At 33.4% G+C, this 22,151-nt stretch overlaps 4 protein-coding genes across 4 annotated transcripts; 2 read left to right on the forward strand and 2 right to left on the reverse strand.

The window, feature by feature from the left end:
* The first annotated feature begins 522 nt into the window (after positions 1–522).
* Positions 523–1,958, forward strand: LOC133030345 (uncharacterized). The gene has a single exon (XM_061103029.1). It carries the CDS (start codon positions 781–783, stop codon positions 1,756–1,758), a length of 978 nt encoding a protein of 325 aa, XP_060959012.1. The 5' UTR covers positions 523–780; the 3' UTR covers positions 1,759–1,958.
* Positions 1,959–3,529: 1,571 nt separating this feature from the next.
* Positions 3,530–4,573, reverse strand: LOC133030346 (metalloendoproteinase 3-MMP-like). The gene has a single exon (XM_061103030.1). The coding sequence runs from the start codon at positions 4,522–4,524 to the stop codon at positions 3,664–3,666; it is 861 nt and encodes a 286-aa protein (XP_060959013.1). The 5' UTR covers positions 4,525–4,573; the 3' UTR covers positions 3,530–3,663.
* A 4,308-nt stretch (positions 4,574–8,881) lies between these two features.
* LOC115721426 (protein NRT1/ PTR FAMILY 5.8) lies at positions 8,882–11,680 on the reverse strand. The gene is made up of 4 exons (XM_061103031.1): positions 10,953–11,680; positions 10,611–10,828; positions 9,969–10,486; positions 8,882–9,869 (listed from the first exon to the last, which is right to left on the reverse strand). Exons 1-4 carry the CDS (start codon positions 11,014–11,016, stop codon positions 9,029–9,031), a joined length of 1,641 nt encoding a protein of 546 aa, XP_060959014.1. The 5' UTR covers positions 11,017–11,680; the 3' UTR covers positions 8,882–9,028.
* Positions 11,681–18,759: 7,079 nt separating this feature from the next.
* Positions 18,760–21,992, forward strand: LOC115702930 (uncharacterized). The gene has a single exon (XM_061103032.1). The coding sequence runs from the start codon at positions 18,988–18,990 to the stop codon at positions 21,571–21,573; it is 2,586 nt and encodes an 861-aa protein (XP_060959015.1). The 5' UTR covers positions 18,760–18,987; the 3' UTR covers positions 21,574–21,992.
* Positions 21,993–22,151: the final 159 nt, after the last annotated feature.

Here is a 22,151-nt window from a genome sequence, read left to right on the forward strand (position 1 = left end):
ATCCGAGTTTTCGTATTTCAGGTGTGAGGATGTGTATATCAAACACATTCAATTAATTGGGTGCGAGAGAAAATAATTTTTTGAGCTATTTTTATAACAATAATATTTTTAAAAATGATTAAAAATATATGAATATTTATTAATTCTTTTTATTTGGACCCTTAATAGAAGTGGGCTCTAAGCACGGACCCAGCCCGCCTTAACCTAAGACCGACCCTGATATTGGGTTGTATCAAATTTCGGTTTGAGTTTGGGTTTTAAAGGGAAATTCAAAATAAAGATCTACTTTAAAAGAACAAGTATACATATAAGTAGATAAAAATGCATATATGAGTGAGGTGAGGTGAAAGAAGAGAAGTAGAGATTTGTTTACTGATTTTTTTTTACATACTTTTACGGAAATTCATATAGCACAAGAGTATCTCAAACTGTAATTTTTTTTATTTTTTTTTAAAAAAAATATTTAATAATTCCTCTAATATTTTTAGTTTGAGAAAAATTCTTACCACAAAACTCTACCATGATCATAGTTAACGTTTGGGAATAAATATATGTATTGAAAAAAAAAAATCTTAAAAAAAGTCAAGAAGAAGAATTCGAGAAGAAGTATTGAAAACAAAATGGAGGCCACCAATCAAAATTGACTGTTAACTAACAAAGCCTCAAAATCAACGACCAAACCATCTAAAACTACTTCTTCTATTCTACTACATCAAATCTCCCATCTTCCCCAATTTTCCAGCCTACAAATCCAGAAAACTAATCTCATCTCATACAGAAATGGGGTTCTTCTCCTTCGCCTTTGCTGGCGTTGGATTAATATTCATTGGTGCATGGGAAGCTTTCACCTTTCTTTCCTCAAACCCAAATCAAATCTCACTTCCATCTTCACCTCTTACCTCGATTCAAACCCCCTCACCATCTTCCAAATCAAATTCCCAGATAAAAACTCCATCTTTTTCTTCCTCCTCCTTATCGTTCATCTCCATCTCCATAGTCTCTTTCCTCTTTATTATAAATTCCTTGGTTTCCTTATATGACGCGATTGAGTTACGCGACCGAGTTGGAACGGCTCTTCAATTACAGGTTCTAGCAATTGCTTCTCTCTTCTTGCTCTACGGCATCATGGGTCTTATGGTAAATTTCTCTTCTTCGCTCGTCAGTTTAATCGGTCTTTTCGCTTTCGTCGAAGAATTTCTATTGTTTTACCTCCAAAGAAAAGACCCAAGTGGAATTGAAAATCGTTACTTTGATCTTTTGTTAGTTCCTATAACCGTATGTCTATTCTCCACAGTTCTTGATTTGAAATCACCCAAATCGATTTTTTCCAAATTCGCTCGTGGGATTGGGTTAATTTTACAGGGAATGTGGTTTTTACAAATGGGTTTTTCGTTTTACACCAATTTAATCACTCATGGTTGTACATTGCACGAAAAGAGCAGAGGAAATTACACGATCAAGTGTAAGGGACACCCTGATTATCACAGAGCTAGGGCTATTGCTACACTTCAATTCAATTGTCACCTTGCTCTTGTAGTGATCATAGTTTCGATTTTTTACTCAATTGTGTCTCGGAGAAATGGTAGTGCTGATTTTATGCAGTATAAGCCACTCGTTGCTGAAATGGCTACATTTGAGAATCAGAGCCAGTTCACTTTGGACTCTGATGAAGAAGAAGAAGAAGAGGACAAAGTGGCTAACCAAAAGGCAGCTGAAGTTGTGGAATTTGGTGTTAATGGTCATGTATCACATCAGTGAGTATACAAATTCAAAATTTTATTCAACATTATTAGATTTTGATACTGCTAAATTTGTTTTTCCTTTTCAATTTTGTATAAATGATCTTGATTTGGGACCTTCAATCTATGCAATGCACATGTTGAGTCATACTTTTGTTTCTTGTACTTAAAAAGTGTGGAAGTCCACACTCTCATAATGAATATTAGTTTAGTATTGAATATTGTGATCAGTTAGGCTAAATATAGTTAGAAATGAGCTAGTTTGGATAAGATTTGCTTTAATTTTAAAAGGGTCATTATCATCCAACATGGCTGCCACTTTTTGCAGTTTTTGCATTATAAAGTGTAGTGTGAACATGCCAAGTAAAGTTGTGCAAAGTGCTGTTCTTTAAATATCACCTTGACCTAACAAGTCCATGTTTATTTCGGTTTGGGGATTGGGAGCTTTCTGAACTGTTTTAATGGTTAATAACTTCATATACTTGTAAAGAAAATTGATGTTTCTAGTCGTTTGTTGTTTTGGGCTATTTTTTTTATTCAATTGGGAAAACTAGAGTTGTAATTTGCTATCTTTTGTATTAACTTCTTGAATGATATTGTTGGAGTGCTTAGAGTGAACTTTTAAGTAAGCTCTTTAGCTCTTCTAGGCACTCAACTTGTACACTTAGTGAAACATAAAAACCTTTTTAGGATCATGTTAGAAGTATTTCAGTGTTCATTTCATTGATCACCAGTTATCGCTAGTAGTATTTTGCAACAACATCTGAAGGTTGGAAACCCCTGGTTTTGGAACCAAAGGTAAAAAAAAATATTTGACCGATATGCGTTAACACTCCTGTGAGGTGTAATATTAGTATTGGTGCAATTCAATATCGGGTCTCATACCTTGGTGTCCCATAGCATGCTATGCTCTTAATTTATATTCTTTGTGAAACCAAGGAAGTGGCAGTTGGGGTTTATTAACTTTAATGAGCTCATGGATTATTGAGTTTTTTGCTCTTGACAACAAGATGTTCAAAGAGGAAATAGAGAATGGTCTCTGCCGTAAAGCTCCTATCTTATATTATGACTGTATCATATCATGGATTGGTATGGTTAAAATGCATCAACTTGGATATGTAGTATTTGTATTCTGATAAAGAAATGGGACTCTCATTTTTCTCATTTGCAATGTGCATATGTAAAATTAGAAATGGAATATGGATAGTCATTTGATCGAATGTATCAAGTTTCTCTACTTGATTAAACACATCAGTTTTTATAAAAGCTTATAACAATTGCTAATTTAGTAATTTCCTCTGGGGCTTCACTCTCTGGCCTAACAGCTTCATTTCTATCATAACGGTTGGACATTCTATCTTTATGGGTTCACTGTATAACAGCCAACAAGATTGAATATTTTATTTGTAACTAGAAAGCATATTAAAATATTTTAATCCAATTACTTTATTAGTTAAAACTAACTTGTGAAAATTTAATTTTATAAATCAATTTAGTCTGTCATTGTGATTTTTAAACTTTGAATGATGAAAACAATTTTTTTTGGACCTTATAAAATACAGTACTTTGATAATTTAATTAGGACTTTTCAATTTTTCTGAATAAAATATAATAAATAGTATTCAAAAAATGGCCTTTTTAAATAAATAATGATAAAAGTTTAAAAATAGTATTTTTGAAAAATAAATAAGAGCTTTTTTTTTTCTAAAAAAGTTTTTGAAACAGAAAACATTGTCAATCTTATCAAAAGAGATTAAATTATTATTAAATGAGTCGAAAATGATATTTATTAAATAAAAACTAAACAAATTTGTATTCCACACTGATTTAAAATGAATAAAAAAAACCACTTCAACAATGAATTACTCAGTAGTAAATCATAAACTATTACAGGAAAATTTATAATATTAATTAATTAGTTCAATCAAACAAGATTGTATAAAGCATTAATCCCTTGAATATCATCACCATGCAACCCTTTGGTGATTCCAGCACCAATCTCAGGATACATAATGGCCCCTTCCACCGAGCTATGCTGAAGCCCAAGAATATGCCCAATTTCATGCAAAGCAACAGTCTCAACGTCATAAGCCTCAGCAACAGGCCCAATAGCCCAACTCTCCTCAGCATCGAAATGGACTCTTCCATCGGGTGGTGAGAAAGCGTGTGCAAGGGTCCCACCAGCCCCATCAAATGGGTCCCCATCACCATGGTTCCTTCTCTCAAAACTCACCGTAATATCCGCCTTTTCATTGTTTTGGGCCTCAAAGAATGTGAATTGAGTGTTGGAGGCCCAAGTATTAAAAGCCCGGCCCACTGCGGACACTGCTTCGGTTGGAGTGCCGTTGAGGAACGTGTAGGTGAGGTTGAACTTTGTGGCTGGCCACTTTGGCTCTCCTTGGAAGAATGAGTAGTGAGACACTATGTGATGATGACGTGGCGTACTTTTATTGGCTGAGCGCATTCTTGTTTTATTTTTGGCAAAAATATCTGGGACTCCACAACGAGGCTTCATCATTTTGAATAAGGTTTTTGGGTCTAAGATTCCTGTGGGTTTGAGGTTGTAATTGATTTGGTATGTTTTAATAGCTTTTTCTAAGGCATAGTCGAAATCATCTTCATCATCAATATGATTAGTTGAATGTTTAGTGAAGTAACCAAAGTGTTTGAGGTAGTTTTTGAGATCACGAATGCCTTGGACATTGTCACCTTTTTTACAACCTTGGAGATTTTTGAGAAAATCAAAAGGTGATGATGATGATGATGATGATTTGATGATCATCATGATGAGAAAGGTGTACGTGAGTAGGCGTGAATGAAAAGCTAGTAAGGATTTAGAAGAAGCCATATATTTGATATGATTATATATTAATATAGTAATATATATAATATATGAAAACTATATAATTACTATATAGATTGATCTATATATATGTGCACGTACGTGAAGAATGGTGTATATAAACTAGCTTTCTTGATTTTTTTATATGTTTTAAGATTGAATATAATTTGTTGTAGTTTTTAAGGTAGTATTTATAATAGCTAGAATTCGATTTGTACTTATGATGATGTGAACATTCGATTCAACGTTGTTTCTTGTTCTCAAATTTTCAAAATATGACAATTGATAGACTCGTTTGGCTACAAAATAAAAGTCCATTAATTAATATATAAAATGGACTAGTCAAATATCTATATTATACTACCAAGGAAGAGGACTACTAACTATATATATATAGCTACTAGTAGGACCCATATGCAAGTGCAAGGCTGCAATATCTAATTTCCTTAGTTTGATCGAATTAAGCACTTATAGAATACAAAATACATTTAGTAAGGAAATTAGAATACAAAAAATAGAAATGTAGTTATTTGATACTGTGATTAGTCTTATCTCTGTGAAATAGTTTTTAGTATTTAGTTTTGTCTTTGTGATATGTTTTTGAATATTTTAGTCGTGTCTGTGTGACATGATTTCGTTTTGTTTTGTTTCGTTGTTGGTTTTTTTTGCTCTCTGATAGCTCGTTATCAAATATTTGTTAGTGGTTGAGAATAATAAGTTTTCTGCGACTAAATGGATTGTTATTAGTGCAGTTATTTACTTTCCACAATAATTGAGTGTTCAAGCTACGAGGTTGAATGAACCTACTGCAACAAGTTCTACTATTGAGTTTTCTGAGCAGTAGATGAAATTGAATATAGGTGTTCTTAAGATTAATTGTGATGTTGCAATCTTTTTCATCTTATTTTATTTTTAACTTTTTTTGTCAAACGATTTAGAAATTAAACAGCTGATTATCTGGCTCGTTTTTCTAATTCTAATTTTGATCGTGTCTCTAAGAGAAGATGTCACGATTGGATTGTATACTATTATTTTAACCGATGGCTATTAATAAAATTGCATATTTATTAAAAAAATTAGTTATTATTTAAAAATCACCTCTAATTATTACATAAACATTTCATATAAATTTTGTTTATATATTTTTAATTGAAATGATTGAATTGGCTAGGATATAGATTAGTATATTTAAAATATTACTCAATAAAAAATAATATTTCTTGATTTATCACATAATTTTTTAATGAAAGTGTTAATTACAACCTCCTATTATAACTTTTAGTCAACCTTCACGTCCGAAATCATATGCCGAAATATTTTTTTTCAATTTTTTTTCATAGCGGTATTCGTTATAGTTCAATATCATCCCTGTAAACTTTTGAAAAATTCCGAATAGTTTACAATACCAAAACCAGGGTTCCTGATATTCCACATTACCACGCGCGTTCAAAAAACTTCAAACGTATTTTTGACACTGTAAACTATTCGAAAATTTTTAAAAATTTACAGGGATGATGTTGTAAGCATAACGAACACTCCCGTGAAAAAAAAAATGAAAAAAAATATACCAACATATATTTTCAAACGTAGAAGTTGACTAAGACATTGTAACAGGACGTTGACGGTAACACTCCTCTTTGTTAATTAAGGTTTAATTTACTATAAATAATACTTGATTTTTAATAATTAATTAGAAGATCCACAACACAGATATATACTCCCTATATATGTATGCTCGTAACCTTATATAACGTGTATAATATACACATATTTATATATAATTAAATACAGTCAAAAGTGGTAATCTCAGTAACAGTAGTTGCAGAAGAGTCAAGTTCGTTATGTTCATATATATCAATATCATGTATAGTACGTATATATAAATATATAATTATATTTGCCTTCAATCATTTTCAATTGTAAATTAAAATATTTCAATTGAGAATTCATACTTAGCTACCTCCGCTAATTAATCCAAAAAATGAGGAGAGACGTGGAAGAAAAATATGACACATGAAAATCAATGATAAAACATATGGGAAAATCAACTCTTAATTTCATATTCATCTTGATTGTTGATTAATGTTCTCTAAACATGGAATTAATGATAAGACAAATCAGTACTAACTACTTTCTCTATATATGTATAGATGCATTACATATTATATAAATATATATAATATATATATATATATGTATATAATGTATATGGGTGTGAGTCTATGTTAGCTAGCTTAGCTTATCTTCTTTTGGGTATCTATGATCAGTGAGAGAGATGATCTTATTTTAAGTATTGTTTATTATAATTAAAAAAATCTTGCATTTTTTTGTCTTTAAGATGGTTGAAACTAGATATGTGTACAAATTGTTACATGAAAGTGGTATAAGGACTAATTAGTAAATTGTCAGTATTATTTAATTAGTATAAATATGTAAAATTATTCTAAAATGAATCAATAAATGAAAATAAATTACAATTAGGAGTATTCTTATCAGAAGATTGACATTGTCTGAAAAGTTTGGCACTAACTCGAAAACTACAACCCAATACTTTGTATCACAAACATATTTTTAAACAAGCCGGCTAGTTTAGTGGCGAGAGAGGAATGGGAAAAAAGGAGAGGTCATGGGTTTAAACTCAAGACGCTATAAAGCTATTAATTGATTGTAAAATATCATTATGCTACACTAAAAAAAACATATTTTTAAATTTTTAATTTTGAACCATAAATTTTTCAAAATTTTTAAAATACACAAAAATTTTTAATTAATATTACTAATCATAATAATATACTGTTATTATATTTAGCTCAATTTCACAATATACAAAATTCAAATTAATATTAGTAATCATCAATTAAAAATCATAATAAATCTCAAATTTTACACATTTTTTTTTGTTATATGGTATAAGAAAAAAGGCTAATATTATATAACAATGCATACCTTTATTACATTAAGGGTTAATTACGGCAAAATTCTTAATAGTTTCATTTTGCTTGCATTTAATTTTTATAATTTAAATTTTGACAGCAAAACCCCCAACACTTGTGTTTTAATAGCAATTTAACTTTTCAATATATTTTAAGTGTTAAGTTTCATGTTGGACTATCCATATATGTATTTACATGGACACAGTCTATACATGACACAATTTTATTGGCTAATTGGATTGCATTCCATAATTTATGTCGTTTTTTTTCTGTTGTTGAGACTGTCTCTTTTCTTGAGGATCTAGACTTTCTCGTTTGAAGTTTGTTTTGGTTTAAATAAAAAAAAAAAATCAATTTTTTATAATTATTATTAAAATAAAATCTAACATTGTATTGTGTCAGGCTATTTGAAGATTTGGTAAATGAAAAATTAATATTAAATGAAAATAAAAGTTGTTGTTCTTTCATTGTTAGTATACATAGAATTTATAACTAATTTGTTGTTAGTATTTGTTTAAGTTATTACTTAGTTGTTAATTTCCAGCTGTATAATTTGTTTGTTAATTTCCAGCTATATACTTTGCTTTTCTCTGTTAGTAGAGTTGTTAGCTTTATATGCTTGCTATAACAGAACAATATTACATTCCATACAAGAAATTCCTTCACACAAAAAACACTTTGTACATCAATTCTACTTGTAACTTTTATGGTATTTATATAGGGGAAATAAATCATGGTTTTTATCAATATCAATAAATGCACAGCAATAACTTCCACAATTACAAATGGTTAACCTAAAAATTGAAAAAAAAAAAAAAATTATGCAGTTACTTATTTTTTTTAAGGATATTTAGTAATTTGAATGCTTAAGATGTGTTTGGAAGTAACTGTGTAATTATTAAGGCGATAATTACACAATTAAAGTATAATTACATTGTCAAACAAATATGTTAAATTGTATAATTAGCTTCCATTACACACAAATTCAATTATACTGTAACTTTACAAATGCGTCCTTAATAATTCAATAGATGGGGTTATCAAAATTAATAAAGAGATTTCAAATTCAAATCTCATTTCTCAATATTAAAAAAATCAATAGAAAAATAAGAATGTGTTGGAATTAAATACACTCTACAATGGTAAAGTGATTAGTTTGATATGTTAAAATAAAAAGGCTCAAACTTTTTATGACAAAAATGCATGGTATATAAACAGAACTCAGAATGTTAATGGCATGCTTTTTCTTTTTTACAGATTTTTATTATTTACAGATGTTTTGGCTAGCTATGTTTGGAATTGGAAGTAGTAAAGATTGAAACTTTAGATATTGTATATTAAAGCAAACAAAGCTAGCAAGAATCATATGCATCATCAACTCTTTCTTCTTTTTTTTGTTCCTTTTCCTAATTAAAACTACACAAATGTTTGAACTTTGGACTTTTAACATTAACTGGTGTTCTTCAGTTGCTAAGAAAAGAAGTAAAATTTGAATGAGACATAAGAGTACTCATTTATGTTTGTTCATTATCTGAGTTTTTGGTACTAGTATAAAATCTACACAAAACAACATACAACAAAAGACTGAGTGTGCTTGACAAGGCCAAAAGCCAGTAGTAATTGTCTAGCCGCGCCTGGCTCATGTCATCAGAGAACCAGCTATTCCTTCCCTTTGTTCTTGTCAAGTCTTCAATAACTGTTATAAGAAAAGCACTCAAGAAACTCCCAACTCCAAAAACACTATTGTATAGAGCAAATGCCATGGTTCTCATTCTAACAGGAACTTCAGAATAGAAAAACTCTTGCATACCAACAACTGTAAATATGTCTGAAATGCCTAAAAGTATGTACTGAGGTAATAACCAAAAGATACTTAATGACACTGTCTCAGTATTAGATGATCCTTCTTTTCTACTGATCTTTAGCCTTTGTGTTTCAACACATGCTGCAATTACCATTGCTATGACAGAAAGAAACATCCCAGCTCCCATTCTTTGCATCACATTAATACCCTTTTTGTTTCGAGTAACCAATCGCGTAAATGGGATAAGAACTTTGTCATATAGAGGCATCAAGAGAATTATAGACAATGTAATTGAACTTTGTAGTGTAGCTGGTGGGATTTGAAAGTTACTTCCTATATTTCTCTTCATTGTCATACCTTGCTTGGTGAAGAAGGTTGCTGGGAGTTGAAAGATCACGGCGAACATTAGAAGCATTGTCCATATGGGCAAAAGCCGCAGTACTACTTTTGTGTTTTCGAGCATGTAATTAGTAGTACTGCTTTTCGGGTTCTTGTCCAAGCTTTCCATGGCTCCCAAGTTTTGATGATGACAAAGAGGTTTCTCTTGAAGCCTATGTAATAAATAAAGCAAACAGTTAAGATCATCACAATCTGATAACTTACATGTAAAGTAAGGCTATTTTACATAAAACAAAAGTTAAAACACTTACTCTAGCTCAACCATGTCATTGACATTTGGTAAGGCTATTTTGCAACTTATCAACTTTGATAGAGTTTCTCTGATGTTTTGAATTATGTTAAGAAGAGATTTATGATGCCCCATATTCTCAACCTGTTTGTATATGTAAATTCTACTCCCAGATGAGAAAAAAGCTATTGATATAACCATTGCTATGGCAGGAATAGCAAACCCCACAACCCAACCAAAAGTGTCTTGTATATAGGACATTAATGTAACCCCCAAAAGACTACCACCACAGATACCAAAATACCACCATTGAAAGAAAGAACTCTTGATGTTATTACTAGACTTTTGCTCATCTTTACTGCAGGGCAATTCTTCTTCCTCATCTAGTTGATCTGCTCCAAAGGCTTGTAAAGATGAGTTGTAACCACCTTGGCCTAGAGAAATTAAACAAAGTGACCAGAAGAGAAAGGTGGTAGATCTTGTTTTGTTTGCAGCAGACCGGGCCCATACCGAAGCAGATGTTGTCAATGCCACTAGTCCCTAGAGCCAAAAGAAGTACAAAATTTTATTAAAAAATAAAAGCTTTTGACCATATTTGGTTGGCTATAAGGACAATGAATTGGCCTTTAATGAGACAGAGTTAAAACTCAAATGGTTCACTTACCGCAACATAGAGAAATGAAGAAGCCAATATGGTTGTATACCTATGCAAATAAGAGTCAGCAAAAGGTGCAAACAAGAGTGGCAACATGGATGTGAAACCACACCAACTATTCACAGTTTTGGCTGCAGCAGAATTACTCATGTTTACAACATCTGTTAGATATGTCACTAAATTTGATGCCACTCCTTTGAATGCAAATCTCTCCATACCAGCAATAACTGTTGTTAAACAAACACATGTTAGTTTTAGTACAATTCAAAACAAGGTTGACATGGTCCCCTCCATTAATCTTGGGAAGCTTTTTAAAGCAAAAAATGATATCAAAGAACCATAGTTACTTACCTATAAGTAGAATGCATGAACAGCTGAGTCCTCCTTTCCCTTTCCCTTGCTTCCCTCCAGCCATGAGAAGAAGAAGAAGAAGAATATGAAAATTGAAGTAACCAAAGTAAGATTATAATCTGATCTTTATTATGCTGTCATCTGAGGCAAAATGTCCACCAACAAACGACAGTACTATCTTAATTAGTATCCATCATCATCACCAGTACAAATTTCCACTCTTGGTTTTCTCTGAGATTATCTAACAAACACGTCAAACAGAGTTTTCTTTATATAGCTCAGCTCTTTACAATATTGGTACACTAGATATGTCACTAAATAAATTCTACTCTCCAACATTGCTTTGCATTATTAATTTTTTTTCTTCTCACAAATGTAAAAGTTAAACCCCACTTTAGAATACTAGTTTGGACGGATCTCTATTATATATAGATGGTGTGTCAATGTGTCATGGTTCATAAACTTTATGTCGACATTAAAAAATAATACAATGTTCATGAATAACCAAATTTATATATTAATTTTACTCTCACATACTATTCTGCAGCAGAGATTGATATGATATGTACTGCACCTCCTCTTTATCATGTGCCACGTCATTGCCACTTGGCATCTTCTTGACACGTAGGTGACAGAATCTGTTCCAGGTAGACCAAAACAAAATCTCAAACTTAGAGCCATAAAATGCCATAGTTTACTGATATTACCATATACAAACTTTGAATCAAATCATGATCATGATCATGATCACTTCACATCATTTCAAAGACTATATATTTGGTCCCTAAAAGAGGACCAGACAAGACCAAACCAAACCAATCCCTTTACTTTAGAACGAAAGTAATCTCTTTTAAGTTTGATTAATGAAGATACCTTAGACCCTTTTCCTTTCAGGGAAAAACTCCTTTGAATCACGTAACTTTTACCACCTTATTATCTCAACTGTTAACTTTTGCTTTGTCCAAAAACCCATAAAAAGAAGTGCATTTTGTGAGTGTCACCAACAAAACTACATATATAGATTAAATATAATATATATATTTTCTTTCTTATTCTTCTCTGATAAACGTTACAGTAAACTATATGAAACGACAAAACGTTTTGAATGCATAATAAAGCGTAAGGCAGGCACAAACGAACACACAATTCACACAAGCAAACACACAAACAACACACAGACATAATATTAAGGCATTTGAAAGTTGAGTGGGCAGTGCTTAGTGACGAAATAGGCAAAAGGGTACTCAAAACTAGTGTCGTTTTAGCTATATAAGTCATCAATGGTTATCTCATATCAATCTTTTAACTCTTTAATAAATAGTAGTATGTTTTAGTAATGGATTATTAGCTTTCTTTTTTGGAAATTGGGTGCTTTTACAAAGTAAAATTTTTCCACGTTAAGAGGTTTGGTGTTTCATGAGAAGGAAAAGCACTTAATTTTGTTCCTAAATGGGTACCCCCACACACCACTATGATCATCAGCTTTGTTGTCAAACTTAGTAATCAATCAAATACAACTTCAACTAAAATTACAACATCATCATCATCATTATCATCAACTAATCAATTTCGTCGAAGAAACATGTAATCTATATTTTCTTTTTGTTTGGCTGATTTTTTTTGAGTGATGAGATAAGAGGACTTAATTAATTTGAGCCAAACTTCTTGTTTGCCTGCCACATGTTTAAACATGCACCTCATAGATATTTTATTATTAAAACTAGTCTCTCTTCTCTTCTCTTCTCATTATTTTACATTTTGTAATTATGAGAAACTTTTATTGTGTATAATTTGCCACCACCACCAGGGGTTTAATAAGTTTTATTTTATAGGAATCTCCATGTAATATTCTCTTTATGGAGGTGAAGATGGTTGAGATATGGATTAATATTTTTGGGTGTTTATACACTACACCGCTTTTTAAAATAAATGTACCGATACATTCTTATTTGTTTTAGTATAGAAAAAAATAATTTATTTTTGTATAGTCGTATGTTATAATTATTTAAAATATTCTGTAAAATTTAAAAAAATTCAAAATAGTTTATAATATTAAAAGTAATGTTCAAACAATTTATTTTAGAAGTATGTAACAAAAAGTTTAACCTTATTTTTAATGTGTTAATTTTTTTTTCGAATTTCTCAAAATTTTAAAAAATGTCTTAAATAGCTATAAAGTACACGATTATAAAATATTGCTAAAATAATTTTTCGAATGCTGAAATAGATAGGTATGTATCGGTGCACTGTTAAGATGCATTGTAGAATTTTTGAATGTTTTTAATGTAGTTATTTTTAGTCTAAAGATGATAATTTAGTATAGGGTATTTCTATAATACATCTCTTAAAAGAGGTCTATTGATGTATTTTCTATTTATTTCGGCATCTGGACAAATTTTTTAGTTCAATTTTTTTCTATGATCATCTACGTTATAGTTATTTAGTCTAGTTAACAAAACTTGTTTTAGTGGGCGTTTTCATCCAATTCTCATGGATTTTGAAAGAAGTAAGGAGACAACTCCAATAATATATTTTATTGCCTATAATATTTTCACTTGTAAAACATATTATCATCTCACAAATTTTTAGATCAAATGTTGACACCCTTGTAGTCAGAAAGACTTCAAACATAAGTGTTTTTATTCTTGAAAATAATAATTAGGCATACATTATTTCAATATAAAAATTCTTTATATTATTATAACTAATTGTTTGGCATGCCAATTTATTTTCTTTACCTATATATTTTGTAGATAGTTTGCTCAAATTGGTTGTTTACCTCGATTTACTTGATGGATTATCAACAAAAATTATGTAAACACTGATCGCTAATAATAATGCTTTTTATGAAAAATATATATATAATTATATAATTCAATTCTTTTTTTTGAAGGAAAATGGTAAACTTTATTAGAATGAACTTTCAACCATTACAATAGATAAAAGATCAGCAGGAGCAGTACTCTCACTGAAAATACGATCTGAATACAAACAAGAGCTACGAGCAAGACAATGTGCAGCTTTGTTTACAGAACGTTTAACAAAATTAATAGTGACTAAGGGTAAGGAAGCCAACAATGTACGACAAGCAGACACATGTTGACCAAAAGGAGATGGAATGAATACCGAACCTCGAACTGCTTGAACAACAACCAAAGAATCCGTCTCAACATCAACCCGACCCCATTGGTGTCTCTTTATCCAACTCAGAGCCTCCTTAACCCCCACAACTTCAGCTATGACCGGGTCCACGCACCCCTCCAAGAGGACCGTGAAGGCTTCAATGAACCGCCCATCATGATCACGAGCCACTCCAGCCGCTCCAAATTTTCTGTCATTTGCAAAGATTGCGCCATCAACATTTACCTTAATCTTTCCCATAACCGGTTTCACCCAATGCTCCAAGTCTATGTTCGAACCCGAAGGAACAAATAAAGACCCCATTCTCCTTTGTTGAGCATTTCTCCATTGATTAAGGACTACTCTTGCCAATAGAATAACCTCTGCCGCTGACAATGATTTCTCCCGCCAAACTAGCTCATTTCGGGCATGCCAAATTGCCCAAATTACCATCAATAATTCCTCCTGTGCCATAGTAGAATGCTGAAGTATCATCTGACTAAACCAATCCCAAAATGACGTCCAAGACACTGAGACCATATTTAAACTCGACCTCTGCCAACATGATCTTGCAAAGGGACACAGAACCAATAAATGGATGATCGTCTCAGATGATTGGTGACACATGGGACATAGTTGATCCAGAGGAATGTGCTTGGTATTAAGTTGAACTTTAGTAGCCAAACAGCCTGTCAAAGCACGCCACATAAGTTGGTGAACTTTCGGGGGGACTTGAAGCTTCCAAGCGATCTTCCAGATTTTTATCTCAAAGTCACTAATGTTAGTGACATCAGCCTGATGTAGCAAGCGATAGGCCTCCCTTACAGTGTAAACACCATGCAGATCCAGAGACCAATACCACGTATCAATTGTAGATTCCTGAACAATGTTGGTCTTCAAAATTAACTCCTTATCCCGATCATTGAAAATATCGGAGATCACTTCCAAATCCCAACATCTTTCTCCTGGCACCATGAGATTGTTGACCTTCCACTGCTCCATACCATTAGCGATAGTAGTGACCCACGGATGAGAAGTGTCTTCTAACCACGGATCAAACTGAACACTAATACTTGTACCAGGACCAACAACCCGTCGAGCGCCCTTCTTAATCAGCTCTTGTGTTTCGAAGATGCTTTTCCAAATAAAACTAGGATTCGGACCAAGAGAAGCAGTCAAAAACGACCCATGAGAGTAATATCGAGCCTTATAGACCCGACTAACCAAAGAATGCTCATTCGAGACTAATCTCCAAGCTTGTTTTCCGAGCATAGCTAAGTTGAAATCCCGCAAGTGACGAAAACCAAGCCCACCATGATGTTTATGCCGACACATATGCTTCCAACTAGACCAACTGACCCCACGTTTTTGATTGGAGCCCGAACTCCACCAATATTTGCTCATCATTCCTTCTAACTTATTACAAGTTTCCACAGGCAACAAGAAAACAGACATAGCATAAGTAGGGAGAGCTTGGGCAACAGTTTTGATCAGCACCTCTTTACCTGCTTTAGAAAGCAAACGACCTTCCCAACTCAAAATTCTTTTCTGCATCTTATCCTTCAAAAAACCAAGGATGGCATTCTTATTACGGCCCATAACACAGGGGAGGCCGAGATACATACTATTGTCAGGAGCTTCATGCATGCGGAGTAGATTACACATATCTTGTCGAGCAGTGGAGGTAGTGTTTAAACTAAAGAATATATTTGATTTTGAATAGTTAACACACTGACCTGAAGCTTGTTCGAAAAGTTGAAGTAAAAGAAGAACGCTATGAGCCTCCCTAACAATGGCTTTGCAATAGATGTAGCAATCATCAGCAAACAACATATGAGAAACAACAGGAGCACCATTACACACCCGACACCCATGAAGAACACCCCTGGCTTCAAATCTCTTTATAAGAGCAGAAAGACCCTCAGCACACAACAGAAACAAATAAGGAGAGAGGGGATCACCTTGACGAAGACCCCTCCCCGGTGTAATCGGCCCCATCTCACGACCCCCATGAGTAATTGTGTATGAAACCGAAGAAACACAGTGCATAATAAGATCCACCACTCGATCTTGGAAGCCCATTTTAAGCATCATGTGACGAAGAAAAATCCACTCAACCCTGTCATAAGCTTTGCTCATATCAAGCTTCAGAGCCATATAACCTTCCTTTCCGACCCTCTTCCGCTTAAGATAATGCATTACCTCAAACGAAACCATAATATTATCAGTGATAAGACGCCCCGGGATAAAAGCACTTTGGTTTTCAGAAATCACAGAAGGAAGAACACTCTTCAACCGATTAGCAAGCACTTTAGAACACACCTTGTAAAGAACATTGCAGAGAGCAATAGGGCGCAGGTCTCCCATGGTAGTGGCATTTTTCTTCTTAGGGATCAACACCAGATTAGTATGATTAAGACCAATTGGCAAATGACCAACTAAGAAAAAAGAACAAACCTGTTTAATTACATCAGCGCCCACAACCGCCCAAAACTTCTGATAGAACCCTGGTGTCATACCGTATAATTCAATTCTTAAACCACCTATTGTTCAAAAAAAAAAAACCTTAAACCACTTACTGAAAATTGGTTCACCATTTTTAATAGTTATTGGTAACATTATTTAGTTTAAAGAAAATCTCCAAGTATTAGTGCTACAGAAAAATTTACATATTGTTAAATATACATATGTGTGAGTCTTATCTAATTATGATGCTTACACCACTTATATATTGTAATAGTGTTATTAACTCATATGTTGAAGAGTAAAACAAATTAAAATTTATTCAAAATTTGGAAGGATGAGAGAAGTATTAGAAAAATTATATTGCAATTACTTTGAATTAACAAGTAGTGTAGTTAACTAAAAGATTTGGGTCACGTTTTAATTATATAAAATTATAGTCTTTGGAAAAATATTTTTAATTAATAATATGAGGAATTGGGCACGAAAGGAACAACAACACCATATTATATTTAATAAATTTAATTAGTGCGCCTAATAGGGCTAAAACGTAACGTTGAACACTTTCTTATCCGTCCAACAATTTCTTTTGAAAAAATATTTATACAAACACTAGTGTTTTTAAAGTTTTATTATCTATTGTTTCAAAAAATAATAAATTTATTATACATTCTTTATTTTTGATCAAACAATCAAGCCGAGCCACCACCCACCAGCCCTTCGTTTCCTCCTACATTTATCGGACATGAAGCAATCGGTAAGTTACCGAGATCATTTTCGATGTGACAATGACAATTTATACTAAATTCTCACACATTATTAATATAAGATTCTCTAACAAGTTCAACCATATTTTCTAACCAAAGTGAGGCACGAAAGTAATACTATCAGAACAAGCTCTTTGTATATCAATAGCTTTAGAATTGCTAGTTGTTTGGAGTCAAGCTATAATACCATTTTGATTTAAAGCATCTTCAATAAGAGTTGTTTATTAGAACGGTCTTATTACATATATAATGTGGTCTAATTTTTAAGGTCAATTTTATGTGAAGTGTTGCTTAATATAAACAATGACCACACGATAATTTTTTTTTATTATAAATGGCCACTCCTATAATAATGTATGGTTTTCAGAAGCTTCAATTCGAAAAACCAAGTTTTAGATGTGTTAGTTTCTTTCGAGTGTTGTAATTTTTATTATGTTCCTAGGAAGTTTTTAGCATGTGTAGATTCGTTGGCAAAGAGTACTAGAATTTCTAGTCAATCTGCTAGCATTGTTCAAGGGGAAGGAATCTCCATGTGATTCCTATGTTCTTTTCTTAGTTATTGAACTCAGTTGTTCTTCCAAAAAAAATGAAAATATGTTGTTGTTGGCATATCCATATATCCATGATGGAATTAGTAAATAAGGTATTGCAATCGGTTAAATACAAGGAAGAAATTACATTTTTTTGAGTTAATTGGCTGGGACTCGATCCCATGATCCTCTTTATCCAATTAAGCTTGCCCCAACTGGTTAGAAATTGTTCTATACAAGTAGGAGTAAAATAATATAAAGTTTCACAAATAGGTGTGAAATTTGAAATTTAAATTGGCCTAAGTTAGGTTAGGTTTATAACAATCACATAAGTTATAATATTGTTTAGACTTTTTCATATTTTGCTTTGTTGAAAAGATGAAGGTATTTGTAAGGGTTAATTTTACAAATGTACAAAAACAACAGAAAAATAATAAAAATACGGTTTCACGGAATTTTAAATATTTTTACGATTTTTTTTTTATTTTATTTACATAAAATACGGTCTTTTATGTTGAAATTTTGTTCATTTGTTATTAATTTTTTGTTATATGTGTTATTTTTTTGTTGTTATTTTGATGTTATTTTGATGTTACTTTTATGTTGTTTTCTTGTTGATTTTATGTTGTTTTCATGTTATTTTTTGGAAAGCCGTAAAAATATAAAAAAATATTCTTTGAACGTAAAAATATTAATATTTTACAGAAAAAAATAGTGTCTTATCTAATTATTCCTATTTGTAACTAGTTACAGTAGCCATATCACGAGTCCAGTAAAGCCCAATTTAGCCCAGTTGAAAATGTTAGTAAGTAACTGAGTCCAATAAGCCCAAAGGTGTTTCGACCCAATATGAAGAAAGCCCATTAATTTATTCTAGAGTGGTTAAGCAATTAATTACGTTAATTAAATATTTTTGGGCTCTAATGGCCTCAAGTCTCAAATCCAAAAGACCTAATAAAACCAGAAAAGGACAAAGCGCCATAGTCGTCTTTGCCGGGCTACGAGTCAGTCTTCGACGGACCCCAAACACTCCATCGGCTCACCATTATCAATTTCTTCACAGATCTCAATTTGGTTCTCCAAACCGATGCTTATGAACAAACCTCAAAGCTCCTTTCACTGACCTGACCTTAAAGATCACTCTTTTACTCAACCATGGCGGATCACCATCACCATCTTCAACAACACCGTCCTCACCGCCTTAAAGTGCCTTCACGCGCCGCCGCAGCTGCCCCCACTACCTTTGTTGCTACTCCCACCACATCTCGGCCTTACCCTGTATTTCCGTTCGCGTCTTCAACTCCGACTACTTTAGCTACTCCATCGAAACACCGTCTTTCGTCCCTAAGCTTGAAATCTTCAAATTACAATAACAACAATAAGTCTTCGCTTTCTTTTCTGTTCCTTCTTCTCTTCTCTCTCCGGTCACTTTATTCACTCCTCCCATTTCTTCGTTCCTCTCCTTCTTTTTCTTTGTTTCCTTTCTCGTTTCTGGTCTCACTTCTCTCGTTTCTTCTCACTTATGTCTTCTCCATTTTCACATCGTTCTCTTCGTCCTCCTCTTCCTCTTCGAGAGACCCTTTTCATCAAAAGCAAAGTCAGCCTATCTTTTCTCTGACCTCTCTCACTCTATCCGAGCATAGAATTTTAGTCGCCAGATCGATTCTCCTCGCCGTAGTTTTTCTACTTCGATTCCAAGCGCTTCGGTACTGTGGCACTGCCGCAATGATTCTCGCCGAGTTGTGTGGAAACGTGGCGGCGCGTTACGTCGGTGAGGGACGTAATCGGAACATGGATGATCAAAGTTTATCCTCCAAGGTTCGTGGATTTCTAGCTCTGTTTCTTGGGTTGTTTTTTTTGTCTCTGAGTTGGGATCGCATTGAATGCTTTCCTTTTTCGGCTATCAAGTTAGGATTTTTCATTTTCCCAAAAGACAATTGTCTGAGAATTTGGCCAATGTTGCTCCCTTTTCTTTCTGGATTTTTGGGTTGTTATGAACGTGTTTCAATGAACTTGGGAAGTGTTAGGCAGATGGGAAGAAAAAGGGTACGATTGATTTCACTGTTTTTCACAACGGTGGTGCTTTTCTTTCCTGCTGCTATTAGTATGATCATGTTTGAAGCCAATGAAGATGGTTTTTCCTTTAAGAATTTGGTTTGGCCACTGGCAAACACAGTTGTTTTTGGGGTCTTGTTGACTGAGAATTTTAGTGATGAGAAACTAGTGAGTTCTAAGGATTTTCGCAAAGAGTTTGTGGTTACCTTTGTTTGTACTCTTGTTTTGGAGTTGTTTTATTTTCCTGAGCTATCACTTTGGGGACTATTGCTCTGTGGTTTACTCTTGTATATAGCTGTTAGGGAATTGGATCCTTTTTATTCAAATTATCTTGAATTGGGATTGGAGTCTTCGGAATCGTTCACTGAACTTATTATGAAGCCTATTAGACACATTTTGAGTGAGAGGAAATCTAGAAAGATTGCACTCTTCCTGATGATCAACACTGCATACATGGTTGTGGAATTTGTTGCTGGGTTCATGAGCAATAGTTTGGGGTTGATATCAGATGCGTGTCACATGTTGTTTGATTGTGCAGCTCTTGCTATTGGACTATATGCTTCGTACATATCAAGATTGCCTGCTAATAATCAGTATAATTATGGTCGTGGGAGATTTGAGGTTCTTTCTGGATATGTTAATGCTGTTTTCCTTGTTTTAGTTGGATCACTTATAGTTTTGGAGTCTTTTGAAAGAATATTGGATCCTCAAGAGATTTCAACTAGTAGTTTGTTAACTGTTTCGATTGGTGGGCTTCTTGTTAACATGGTTGGATTAGTGTTCTTTCACGAGGAGCATCATCATGCACATGGTGGATCATGCTCACATTCTCACTCTCACTCCCACTCACACTCGCATAGTCACCAACAACATTCGCATGATCATGTTGGTCATGATCACAAAGGTTGTGAAAAGCATGAGAGCATCTGTGTTTCTCATGAAAGCCATGAACCTCCACACAGTGATGAAATTCATGGACATAGTCATCACATGAGCTCTGAAAGCTTAACCGATAAAAACCAGGCTGGGAGTAACAAGTGTGATGGTCATGATCACCATCAACATGATCATCACGGCCATGACCACGTCCACCATCATGATCATGACCATGACCACAATGACGCTCATCACCATGGTCATTCTTGCCAACATGACCACAGCCATGCGCATGGGGGGAGTAACCGGCACGATCACCATGACCTTATTTCCAATGGAGAACAATCACATAAGGATCGTCATCGCCACATCGACCACAACATGGAGGGTATTTTCTTGCATGTTCTGGCAGACACATTGGGAAGTGTTGGAGTTGTTATATCAACCCTCTTAATCAAGTATAAAGGATGGCTTGTTGCTGATCCTGCCTGCTCTATATTTATATCAGTCTTGATTGTATCTTCAGTTATCCCATTACTCAGAAATTCAGCAGAAGTTTTACTCCAAAGAGTCCCTAGGGTGCATGAGGAGGATTTGAGAAAAGCCTTAGCTAAGATTAAGAAGATGAAGGGTGTGTGTGGCATTCAGAACATGCATGTATGGAGTTTCACAAACAGTGATGTGGTTGGAACTCTCCGTCTTCGTGTCTCAGCCGAAACAGTCAAGGCATCTGCGAAGATGGAAGTGTCAGACATACTAAGTGAAGCTGGAATTAAGGATCTGACCTTGCAGGTTGAATGTGCTAAGTAAGGAGCTTATTAGATCTTGTTAACTCGTCACCATTTGAGAGGGTATTCAAGGAGAGAGAGAGAGAGAGAGAGTAGCATATTCTCTTACAAAACAGCATAGCATGACAACTGCATCAATCAAATGTATATCTTAAGAGTCCAGACAACATGAGATGAAAAGCTTCAAACACTGTAAGCTCTGTGATCCACCATCTCTGCCTAAAATCGCTGCATCTTTTCGTCTCTCCTAAGGATGATGATTCTTTTTCATTCTCACCGTCCTAAAGTACACAACAATTTAATTGGTTTTATATGTTTTTTATGCATACATGTAAGAAATACTCAAAAGGGAAGGATTTATTTTCAAATCTTACTGTTGTTCATGGCTCATTTAGTTATGTCCATACCCAAATGATATATAAACTCACTTTCTATGACCAAGTTTCAATTTTTGAATTAACAAACATAGTTACATCAAGCCCATTAAAGTTAACATAATTACTAGTAGTTTCATTCATAGCTTCTTGGGGATTGTTCATTTTTGACGTAAAAAACACAAAATCCATATCTTTGCTTTTGGGAAAGGGCAAAAAAGGAAGG

This window comes from Cannabis sativa, chromosome 8, assembly GCF_029168945.1.
Source record: "Cannabis sativa cultivar Pink pepper isolate KNU-18-1 chromosome 8, ASM2916894v1, whole genome shotgun sequence".
Taxonomy (NCBI): Eukaryota; Viridiplantae; Streptophyta; class Magnoliopsida; order Rosales; family Cannabaceae; genus Cannabis; species Cannabis sativa.

Bases quoted from the DNA above. Each gene is read 5' to 3' on its own strand.
- LOC133030345 (XM_061103029.1), top strand. From the start codon at position 781: ATGGGGTTCTTCTCCTTCGCCTTTGCTGGCGTTGGATTAATATTCATT.
- LOC133030346 (XM_061103030.1), bottom strand. From the start codon at position 4,524: ATGATGATCATCAAATCATCATCATCATCATCATCACCTTTTGATTTT.
- LOC115721426 (XM_061103031.1), bottom strand. From the start codon at position 11,016: ATGGCTGGAGGGAAGCAAGGGAAAGGGAAAGGAGGACTCAGCTGTTCA. The intron at 10,829-10,952 runs GTAAGTAACTAT...GTTTAACAACAG, and splicing joins TTCATGCATTCTACTTATAG to TTATTGCTGGTATGGAGAGA. The intron at 9,870-9,968 runs GTAAGTGTTTTA...TTTATTACATAG, and splicing joins AATGACATGGTTGAGCTAGA to GCTTCAAGAGAAACCTCTTT.
- LOC115702930 (XM_061103032.1), top strand. From the start codon at position 18,988: ATGGCGGATCACCATCACCATCTTCAACAACACCGTCCTCACCGCCTT.